Consider the following 12,366-nt stretch of genomic DNA (forward strand, 5'->3'; position numbering starts at 1 on the left):
TGTATTCATGCGTAGTCAAAATAAACGGTTTTATCTTACACAACATGAGAACGGAACTGTACTGTTAACTGCAGAAAGAAATGGATAAGTCACCAGTTCACTTACTACTACTGCACATAATTTTATTCCACCGAGCACAACATCTGCAGTTGCTTAAGTGCGGTCAGTATCCGTATCCGGGAGAGAGTGGATTCAAACCCCACTGTCGGCAGCCCTGACGAGGGTTTAACATTTTCACACCAGGCAAATCCTGGGGTTGTACCTTATTAAGGCCACAGCCAATTCCTTCCCACTTCCTAGGCTTTTCCTGTCCCATCGTCGCCAGAAGACCCATCTGTGTTGGTGCTACGTAAATCAAATTGAAAAAAAAAAATCCAAACCAGTGAAACGCTGATGGAACAACTGAAACAATTTGAATACCCAGCTATACAAGAATGGAAAGTATAGCACCTCTGGAAGTGTACTGTAATGCCAAGACTCCTAAATTGTTTCAGAAGGCAGACAAGACATAATTTTACAGTAATTTTAGATACGTACTGTGTACAAAAAATTTAACCAAGAAAATGGTCTTTTGAAAGAACTGAAACAAATAAAATGCCCGGTCATTGGTTGGAAAGAGAGGTACAAAATACATTGCATTTATGGGGTTTTAAATCAGTTCTTGGAAGAAGGATTGGTTGCTAATAGGGGTGGCCTTTACAACAGTTTTCACAGTAGGTCCTCCGGAATATTACATCAGAATTTCTGACGGTGTATTCTGCATCTCTAAGTAAACCAAAAAAAAAATTTCAAAAGGATTAGTTCTTTCAATGAATAGACTAACAGCTTCTCCAACCTAAAACACTTTACAAGCTGATCAAGGCAAAGTCAGATTAACAGCCTATGTCAATATCACAGAGAACCTGAAACAATAATTCTGCATGCACTGGAACCTTGGTAATTGCTGTATATTTTTTATCACTGTACTATCAAGTCAGTACTCGACAAAGCTCTTCAAATTAAAGGCTACACAGTCTATTAAGAAATGCATGGTCTCTCTCTCTCTCTCTCTCTCTCTCAATGGCATCTGCAGAGAAGTACATATTAATGCTATAGAGCCTTGAAAATTGCCAGTAGGCTACAAAATAGAACCAATTATAAGAAGCAGACTTAGCAAAAAAGAGTATTAAAGAAGTTATAGACAATGATGGTGTATGCAATTAGTAAGCATCATTGTCTCATGATCCACGCTCAAGGAACTACTCATATTTTATCATCACACTTGGTTTAATGTAAGAATCTTCCTTGAAATCAGTACCTATCTTCAGGGACCATACATATAGCCAGTACTGCCCCCTTACATCAATTTAATCCTTTTTATTAATTAATTAATTATGGTATTGCAAAATAATTCTACAATTCAACAGCTATAGGACCGCTTCCTTAACAGGTCCACCATCTTGGTGGTTCAGAAAATGGAGGAATTAAATGGAAAGAAGCACAAAATCTCATTTTTAATGAACAGTACTAAGCTTGCCAAGTTCTAGTGCTGAAATGACCTGACCGAGATACAGAGGGCGGTGCACACTTCTCTGCAGTGTTTCATTCCATGTGTAAACTCCACATTCCAATCAGCATTTTCGTAGCATCCAATGAATAAGCCTAGCTTGAATACTATAATGGATCAGTGAGTCAAGAACCATTAGTTATCAGATTATACAATAACCAGAGGAATAGCAAGATAAAAAAGAAAGTTAACTAACTCACCAATTAGACAGTCATCCTGTGTATAAGACTGGAAATTTCATTTTCTACAACTCCTGTTATGTTACATTTATTGATAGGGCCACACAACATTATTTATAGGCTAGATTGTAGTGCCATCTCCCCTGCCTTAAACTCAAATTTTCATTAAATTTCATTCAGCCGTTCTCACATGTGCCTACGTACAGACATGATTAAAATTTAAAAATTGTATTCCTTTTATTCTGGACATTACAGAAACACAATTTAAAAAAAAAAAACCTGAACAAATTCAAGACACAACTCATTTTACTGATATAAATTTACCTAGAATGTTGACATAAGAGCAGTCACAAATGTCATTGACATAACGAGAATATCAACCTTGAAGTGGCAATGGGCAGGACATATGGCCTGAAGAAGGGATGACAGATGGACAGAGGTTGTTCTCAAATGGAGCCCAAGAGATAAACTGAGACCACGAGGAAGGCCACCGGATCACTGGGATAAAGACATCCGTAAAATTGCCGGAGTTAACTGGCAAAACATCGCTCAAGATTGCTGGAAGTGGAGGCAACTCCTAAATACTTATCTAAGTTTCAGACTTCAAGAGGCCACATCAGTTACTGATAGAACTGGCTAATTGTGATTGTGAAGATGTTGTAGAACTCTCTTGTTTTTGCAGCATCATGAACAAGCTGCACGAAGAAATCTATATTGTAAAGAAAGTATGGAGTTTAGCCCAAAAAGACACTAGATTTTAACTAGGCCAATGTCCTAGCTAAAAGGAAAACAACAGTTTAAATAAGTTATTCTCAGGCTAATCTAATTTTTGTAATGTTATTGGCTTTACGTCCCACTAACTACTCTTTTATGGTTTTCGGAGACGCTAAGGTACCGGAATTTAGTCCCACATGGAGTTCTTTTATGTGCTGACGTATTTGAGCACCTTCAAATACCACTGGACTGCGCCAGGATCGAACCTGCCAGTTGGAGTTAGAACGCCAGCGCAACTGTCTGAGCCACTCAGCCCGGCGAGATACGGCTAATCTATTAACCCTTTCCTTTTAACTACAAGTGACCTATTTTCTTGACAAGGCATATGCCCAAAAGCCCATATCATGTCCACAAATATGGGCCGTGAAAGCTATCAATGATAACTCCAGATTAAAATGTTTATATCAAGGAAATTACAAATGATCATCTTATAACCTGCATTCTGCAACACTAACCGACTGCTCCAAGTCTTTAGTATATCAGTAGAACCTCGATAATTCGAAATCGGTTCATTGAAGCAGCTCTCGTTCCCCAAAACATGAGGTACAGTTTTGCATGATATTTAAATCGTTTAATTAGAAATACGGATAATTCGTAATTCGAAGAACAATATCAGTCCTGTTAGCGAAATTCAGACTTTAAATTCGAAGCTGCCTTTATATTTTGAAAAAAAAAAATAGTAGTTTACAAGAGTAATTTAAATTCAAAATTTCTCTGCATCATAAAAGAATGTGTCTTCCAGAACGTGCAGGAGTAAATTTGCACACTTTCACCTACTTCCGCATGTCTATAGTGTGCTTCATATATGCAATGTTCGAGCGGAATCGTAATTAATTTTTATTCAGCGTTTTAAGAAACGCCACAATATCACACAGCAGGCAGTGCGCGGAGAGGCAGAATCTGCGAACACTGGCGATGCCGATAGTTGGCGTTGGCGAAAAAGCGTGGCTTATAGCCTATAATAAATTCGTACGCACCAAAAATTATTGTCAATGCCGATTAAACTGCATTCTTTGTTTTATTTTTTTAAATGCTGCGGCCAAACGGACATGTGGTTTTAAAGGAGACAATTGCCAGCCGGGAAATGTACTGAGCTGCTATGCAGTGCACACGGAAGTGAGAGACTTCTTTCCCCAGTCATAGGAAAGTTTGATAAGCGGCGATGTTTTAAGGGCATCGGGTACTTTCCGTGCAAGCTCAAGGCTTCTAAAATGCATACAGTACAGTAATCCAATGAAAAAAGCACTTGCACAGGGGAGCCAGTATAGATTTCTCCTCGTCTCTGAATCATGTTTTCTTTCTTTTGATATCATTGCGTGAGGTTATGTTTGCCAGTGAATTATCCATTATTTGAATACTGTAAATGCACTTTGTTGGATACATTTTGGAAAAAGTTTTTTTCCATGGCATTTGAGAGCTTTAAACTGTGAATCAAGGTTAATTGCATGCACTAATGGGTCTTAGAATATAAAGTGATGCCGCAAGGGTTGGCATTTCCGAAGTATGTACTGCCGGTTAATTCGAAATCACGTAATTCAAAGTCTGATATCCGTCCCAACGACTTTGAATTAACGAGGTTTTACTGAACCAATATTTTGTTCTGCAGAACCACAAAGGTGTGAGATCGTCGTGACGTCAATATATCTCTCCTACCATCCCGTATGATACAAATACGCTGTAAGTACTTTTTTTCAGGTGATTCTGACTTTTTTTCAGGTGATTCTGAACACTTATTATTGTTCCTGCCATTTGACTATAAACCTTTCAAAAAACATGACATTCTTTCAATCATTTAGTGTAAGTCAGTCTACCATGTAAATAAGTTATGATATCACACCAAGCGACTGGGTATAGCAAAACACAAAATTAACGCTTAAAACTATGATACAGTGACATGTAGCTTGTACAAAACAGTAAAATGGTGGAGTGGCGTACTGTAAGGCACACTTAATACAAGTCTTGCCCACAGCTGTGACGAAGCGCATGCAGCCTAATGCTACCAATTAAGGGAATGTAGTATTGATAATTCGAATTCTACAACATACAAAAATTTCAAAATTGGTATGAAGCTTTACAGCTTAAACACAGACCAGTGTGTGCCACATCCAAGCTGTACAATGCTACTATTATTGTTCTTGTGCGCTGCACGCATTACAATACTATACGGTTGGAAAGAAGTAGCTGCTAACCATGCATTCCACGGACAAATATGTTGACATGTTCCATATCTACAGGTAAGCAACAAAGAATTCATTGCAGGTAATAAATTTTTTATCAGGAAAGGTATCTGGACAGGCAACATCCAACTGCAAAGACATTACGCAATATTGAAAAAAGTTTATGAACAACAGAGGTACTTCAGACGATATCACCAGTTCAAGAGATGGCTAACATCTAGTGAGAATGAGGAGACTGTTCTGGACATTTCTCAATAACCCACACGTGTACACAGGCAATTGCACAACAGGTGAACGTAAGTCAGGCTTCCATACTGTACTACGAATACTGCATGTGCATAAATATTACCCCTACCATCTACACAACTAAAACAGGAGCTCTACGGGTGGGATTTCAAAGCTCAAATGAATTTCTGTTAGTGGATGTTAGGAAATATGGAAAATGATGCAGCATTCCTGTACAAAATCCTGTTCTTAGAAGAAGTGAGATTCCACAATGGTACCATCAACCACCACAACATGCACCACTGGAGTGCTGAAAACCCCCACTGGATGCAATAGGCAGCCTATAAAGGGTGATGGAGAGTTAATGTATGGTATGGACCCTTGGGTGATAGTCTTTTTGGACCACATTTCTTTGAGAGCCATTTAACAGGTGGTCACTACCTGCACTTTCTACACCCTTAACTACCACCTCTTCTGGAGGATAAACCACTCTGAGAATGTTTAATGATGTGATTTCAACACGATGGAGCTCCACCACATTAGGCGTTAACCATCCTCAACCATCTGAGTATGAACATCCAAGAAAATGGGTAGGAAGAGGTAAACTGTCTCCTGACCCGCCATATCACCAGATTTAACATTGTTAGACTACTTCTGCAGGAGCATTTGAAACAAAGAATTTACACCCAGGACCCAGAAAATCCTGAATGCCTTCTACAACTCACTGCCAAAACCTGCATGTGAATAACATTGGCTATAATACAGCGCACTACAATATCCATTCAGTGGCGTGTTCAAATGTGCATAAACCATTGTTAGTAAAGTCTGCCCCCCACCCTAACTACTTATCCCATCTTTGTCCAACCCTAATGACATATCGGCCCTTCTTTGGAACATATACACTTTCATTCAATGAAAATGAGCATAAAAGAGGGTACTTCATGTAGATCAGGAGATTGTAAATACTAAATAAATCAAAAATCAAAGAGAATCTCTGCCCTGGAGTCGAACCTATCAAATACATGCATTCAGCTAGCTCTTCCTCTCTATGCCATACTGCACTGCACCACAAAGTTGTTTTTTTTTTTTTTTTTTTTTTTTTTTTTTTTTTTTTTTTTTTTTTTTGCTATGGGCTTTACGTCGCACCGACACACACAGGTCTTATGGCGACGATGGGATAGGAAAGGCCTAGGAGTTGGAAGGAAGCGGCCGTGGCCTTAATTAAGGTACAGCCCCAGCATTTGCCTGGTGTGAAAATGGGAAACCACGGAAAACCATTTTCAGGGCTGCCGATAGTGGGATTCGAACCTACTATCTCCCGGATGCAAGCTCACAGCCGCGCGCCTCTACTCGCCCAGTACCACAAAGTGTGTAGATTACAGTTCATGTGATAGTTTTAACACGGTCGCAATGTCAACTTCGTTTCACAGATATTTCATATACATATCTGATCACTTAGGGAGCATACTTGTGGTTTCTCTCATTTAATGATATTATAGCAGAACAGCTTCCTATTTTTGTGTAGGCCGTAAATACACAGATATCCACTTAACTGTGTTTTCTGTGCATATCGAAGGACAAAGACAGTTCATAAAAATTATAGTGCAGAACAAATCATCACTTTAAAATCAGCCATGGCATATTACAAGAAGCAAAACAAACCTCTTGCAATAACCTTTGTGGACTTTAAAAAAGCTTACGACCATCAATGTTGAAAATTTTAAGAAATTTTGGGCTCCATCCGAAATTAATCAAATTGACTGAACTCACCTTAACCAACACTAAATCAAAAATCAAGTTCAGAGGGGAATTCTCTGAGCCATTCATCATAAAAACAGGCAAGGAGATTGCTTGTCACCACTGCTGTTCAACTGTGCCTTGGAATATATAATGAGGGAATGGTACAAGAGTAATCCAAAGAACATACAAATTGGAAGACCCAAAGACAACAAGTTTAAATTGCCTAGGTTTTGCCGATGACCTTGCTCTCTTGTCCAACAATATTCAGGAAATCAGACAAGTTATATCACTACAGGAAATAGCACAGAAAATTGGTCTTGCAATATCTTTTGAAAAGACAGTAATCATGTTTACTGACCCACCACTCATAAACAAAATTGCCATAGGAAACCAAGAAATCAAAATTGTAGATAAATTTAAATATCTGGGAGAAATCATAACATATAACCTCAATGAAAAGCCAGCATGGCATAAAAGAATAAATAAATTGACCAGAGCACAATATGTCACCAAGAATAACTACAACAAAAAGGGCCTGTCAATAGCAACAAAATTAAAACATTACAAAATAGTCAACCAGAAATAACATACGCAAGCGAAACCATCTTCAAAACAACTAACACTGCACAAATAGACAAAATACTCAAGATAGAGAGAAGAATCATCAGAACGTGCATCAACAAATCATACCAAAAAGATGGACACTGGAGAGTAGCTTCTAATGAAATAGTCTACAAGGAAATAGAACCAGTAATGAGCACAATCAGGAAGAAATGCATTTCATTTTTTGGACATCTAATCAGGACACCAGAGAACAGGATCATCAGGAGAACAATAGAAAAATTGTGGAATAGTAAGTGCAACATTAAGTGGATTACAGAAATCAAAGAAGATATGGATAAACTACAAATTACTGTGTAAGACCTAAGAAACAAAACCAACAAAATCACGAAACTCACAGACAAACAAACCAAACTGCAAATCAGAATCAATAAACAGACAATAGGAAGGGTGATTTCTGATGAAGAAAGAAGGATAAGATCAGAGAGAATGAAGAAGTACTGGGCTGACAGGAAACTGAAATAAAATTATTTGTATAAAATTGGCTTGAGTGGTCCAATGAAGGCCATAAAATGTAAATAATAAATAATAAAACGTTTTGAAGCTCCATACCATTAGTTAAAGCCTCACTAAGTGACAAGGAAGTATTACTTTCAGGTGAGAACAGAAAACAAAAGTGCCAATTTATACGGTAAACAAACCATGTGCTGGTGTGAGTTATTTCATCATTCACAGATTCATAAGATATCTTGTCTTTGGCAAAGAAAAGGAAGAATTTAAGCAACCATCCCCAATGTTTTCATCAAATCCAAGGTTATCACATTACATATTTTCTGCAAGGATAAAAGATTCAGTTACATAATATTGTTAAGTAACATAATATCTTAATCAACAGCTTCCATGGGTAAGTATAAAATAATTTATAACTCTGGGGTTTGCATTTGTCTCCTATAACTAGGTTTATGAATAATTTGAAGTGCACCGGGCACAGGTGAACACACCACATTAATTCATATTACTGCATGCCTGCAACTGCCTGCTTGCTACTACTTACCAATACACAGATTTAGATATCAATACAGTTACAAAAGCAACAGACTATAATAAAGAAAAGGCGCACCTTTAGTGTATGCATGTTTATTGACATTGAAATAGAAAATTGTGCATATCTACCATAATCCTACTCTCTACAGTACACTTCAAAATATAAAAATATAATGCAAAATAAACATGTGCAAAACAGAATTGAGGAAAAACTTGCACTAACACAAACTTCATCCACAGCGCAGGTTACTTACTGGGAGGTCCCCTTCTTCCCAGAATCGATCGTCTTCCTTCCAGTCATCCTCTTCAGCATTCTCCAACTTAGTTATTCGTTCATTACTATCGGATTTAGAGGACCTCCTGGCTTCACTGGCCTCCTCATCAGAATTATCCTCCGCAGTTATAACAGCACCAACATCTACAGTTGAGCTTGGAGGAACTTCTTCTTCTGTATCCTCTTGACTACTTCTCACACTTGTCTCATTATCTTCTGTGCCAGACTCATCACGCTCAGCAGATGAAGAAGCAGACCTCTTTCTTCTCCTGGAATATCTCCGAGATTTTCTCATGGGTTTCTCTGATTTTCGATCAGAGTATGATTTATCTCGACTTTTCTCACTTTTTCTCTTCATTTTTGTTTATATCAAAAGAACAAATGCTATTAAAGTGAGATAAGGTGAGTCACTAAAACAAAAGAGATAACAATTATTCCCAAAATGAATTCAGGACTAGAACTGACAGTCATAAGAGTGTAGAAGGTGAACTGCAAACAGTGATGGTATAGCTTAATATGATTGTGATTCCCACGACTTCCTTATCAGTAATTTGCACAGACTTTGTCTTAAACCAGTAATAAAGCTGAGAGAAAGAAATTTATTAAAAAATAAGATTTACTACCATCACTGACTGCAAATTACATGTACTAATTATATTATGTGAAAGTGACAAGTACATGGGAGTCAGCTATTCTGTGAATAATGAGAAATTAACTGCAGATGCACAGTAAATTATTGTTGTGTGGCTATGAAAGGGACCTATTTTCTAAAAATGAATAAAGTAATACAGTACAGTCACAAGTATAGAGTGGAAAAATTCCATTCAGAAAGAAGTGACTGAATTTATCACAGGTAGATTGAACAACACAATTCTTCCTATTATCATCTGTGTTCCTTAAGTCAGTTATGGAAATACTATCAGTAATTCTCTGCAGATGTTTTTAAATGTTTATCCTTCTCAGAGGAAAAAAGTTAAAATTGTTAATCCTTGATATCAATCTCACAAAGATGAGAAACCATGCACCAGGAAAGATCACAGCATACCTGTAGCTCAACTGACAATGTTTTGGCCCTATAACTACAAAATACGTTAAATATAGAAATTTCACCTTAAGCTACAAAAATGATGGGTACCACTCCCAAACAGCATACTAATTGTTAAAAGTAAGCCAGCAGAAAAGATGTACTTACACAGAGGAGGTTATCTGCATCATATATAGACACTATATGCCATGCTAACTTAGGCACATTCTTTCAGAAAACAATTCACAAGGTAATAAAACACCAAAATAATTAACCCAAACTAAATCACATAGACTTTTGGGGATTTCAGATTTCTCACAGCAAGCCCATGTTACCTACCCACTTCATACATCCATCATCATGTATTTAACATCTCTCCTATTAGAATCAATCAGAAGTTAACAACAGGGGCTGCCTGGCCGAGGCGGTAAAGGCGTGCTCGGTTCACCCAGAAGTACGTGGGTTTGATTCCCCTTCAGGAAGTCGTAAAATTTAAGAAATGAGATTTCCACTTCAGGAGGTGCACATGGCCCTGAAGTTCATTCAGCCTACACCAAAAATTAATTTCTGGGGGCAAAGGCGGCCGGGTAAAGAGCTAACTACTCTACCCCACCAAAAGCCAAGGTTACGGATAGTGGAAGCCTTTACCTTCCACCCATCCAGAGACCTTCATGGCCTGGAAGGAGATGACTTAACTCTTTGCTTTGCAAAAGTTAACAATGCCTTCCAGCTGCACATTTGTGAAGGCAGAAGGAAGGTTCAGACTTCATTATGTGCCAAATGTTACAGGAACATCATTTAGAAGCATTTAACATGCAAGTACAATACTTATAACTAGGGAGTGAATGTTGTTGAGCTAAAAAAAAAAAAAATCACTGAAAATGATATATATTTCTTCTGCTTAATTCTTCTTATGTTGATCTTACTGACTTATTTTTGTATGTTGCACTGATATCTTAAATTATATACTTAATTTGACCCTTAATTCTTTTGAAATTCAAAGCTTTAAAAAAAAAGTATTCATATAGCTTACTAACAATTTTCAGTTGAGCGTTTTGTAAATGATCTGCGGTTATCAGCCAACAAGTTTTTATATCTCAAAAAGCTGCGTTCAACATCAACTGATGTGATCGGAGCATACTTGAAGCAAGGAAGGTCGTTTGCTGCTAAATCCTCCTCAATCCCATCCACGCAGTAGTTTTCACCAGAAAGAATGTCTGAGATTTTGCATAATGTTTTATACCCAGTGTTTTTGTCCAGCACTTTTTTCAGTTTTGATGCAATACCCGCAGCAATTTTGCCATGATTGTTGCTAAGACTAGTTTCCACCCGGTTGATTAAGGAAATGGAATCGACGCTTTCTTCGCCCGTATCCTCCAATGATGCGATTGTTGCTGTCAATAAGGCGAAATTTGATTTTATGAATTCCAAACTACCTTCAAGTGTTTGGTTCAGATAGCATGTCCTGGGAAATTTTTATTACTGCAGCTTCTTCACTGTCAAAACTCTGCACTATTTCCCTCACTAACTTGAAGTTTTCGCAATAATACATACACGCATTTAACCACGAGTCCCAGCGTGTTATGATAGGTTGTGGAGGTAATGCAATGTCTTGAGCGTCAACTCTGAAATGTGTGACTCGCGAGGGTGCTTTTAAGAAAACTTTCTTAACGTTCACTATAAGCCTGTCTAGACTGGGGTAAAGAGCCCTTACTTCTTCACAAACTCTGTGCGGTCCATGGGCAAGGCATGTAACATGGACCATTTTAGAATAAAGTGCCCTCAATGAATTAGCTGCTCATACCATATACGGTGCAGCATCAATTAAAAATAAGTACATTGTCATGTTTGATGCCCTCAGCCACAGGAGAAATATAGCACTATCAAACAGTTTTGATATGGTAGAATAATTGGTCTTTTCTAACACTTCGGTAATCAATAAAAATATTTCACCTAAGTTCCGATCACAACGTTGGCTATAAAACGTCCCATGGCATCTGGAGTTTCGTTGACCTCGATAGTGTTGTGAGACGGACGGTGGACAATGGTATGATGATAAACGGGGTTAAAAGGCAGGTTGTGAGTTTCACAAATAGGAAAAGTCCTCTCAGTTTTAATTACTGCGTTGATGTGGTGAAAGTTCCTTTTGGGGATCATTGTAAGTACCTAGGTGTTAATATAAGAAAAGACCATCATTGGGGTAATCACATAAATATGATTGTTAATAAAGGGTAAAGATCTCTGCACATGGTTATGAGGGTATTTAGGGGTTGTAGTAAGGATGTAAAGGAGGAGGCATATCTCTGGTAAGACCCCAACTAGAGTATGGTTCCAGTGTATGGGACCCTCACCAGGATTACTTGATTCAGGAACTGGAAAACATCCAAAGAAAAGCAGCTCAATTTGTTCTGGGTGATTTCCGACATAAGAGAAGCGTTACAAAAATGTTGCAAAGTTTGGGCTGGGAAGATTTGGGAGAAAGGAGACAAGCTGCTCGATTAAATGGTATGTTCCGAGCTGTCAGAGGAGAGATGGCGTGGGAGGACATCAGTAGACGAATAAGTTTGAGTGGTGTCTTTAAAAGTAGGAAAGATTACAACATGAAGATAAAGTTGGAATTCAACAGGACAAATTGGGGAAAATATTCGTTTATAGGAAGGGAAGTTAGGTATTGGAATAACTTACCAAGGGAAATGTTCAATAATTTTCCAATTTCTTTGCTATCATTTAAGAAAAGGCTAGGAAAGGAAAACAACAGATAGGGAATCTGCCACCTGGGCGACTGCCCTAAAAGCAGATCAGTAGTTATTGATTGATTGAGG

General features: G+C 37.9%; 1 protein-coding gene across 5 annotated transcripts in view; it reads right to left on the reverse strand.

The window, feature by feature from the left end:
* Acn (Acinus) overlaps window positions 1–12,366 on the reverse strand; it is a 333,736-nt gene that overhangs the window by 279,576 nt on the left and 41,794 nt on the right. For all 5 annotated transcript variants that reach the window (XR_010860744.2, XM_067151131.2, XM_067151132.2 and 2 more), the window contains one exon: window positions 8,501–8,930. Coding sequence is in view for 4 of the 5 variants with exons in the window: in XM_067151131.2 (XP_067007232.2) it covers window positions 8,501–8,878 (378 nt within the window). In the remaining variant the exon portion in view is untranslated. The remainder of the gene's footprint in view (window positions 1–8,500; window positions 8,931–12,366) is intronic.

The sequence above is a fragment of the Anabrus simplex genome, chromosome 7 (genome assembly GCF_040414725.1).
Source record: "Anabrus simplex isolate iqAnaSimp1 chromosome 7, ASM4041472v1, whole genome shotgun sequence".
In the NCBI taxonomy this organism is placed as follows: Eukaryota; Metazoa; Arthropoda; class Insecta; order Orthoptera; family Tettigoniidae; genus Anabrus; species Anabrus simplex.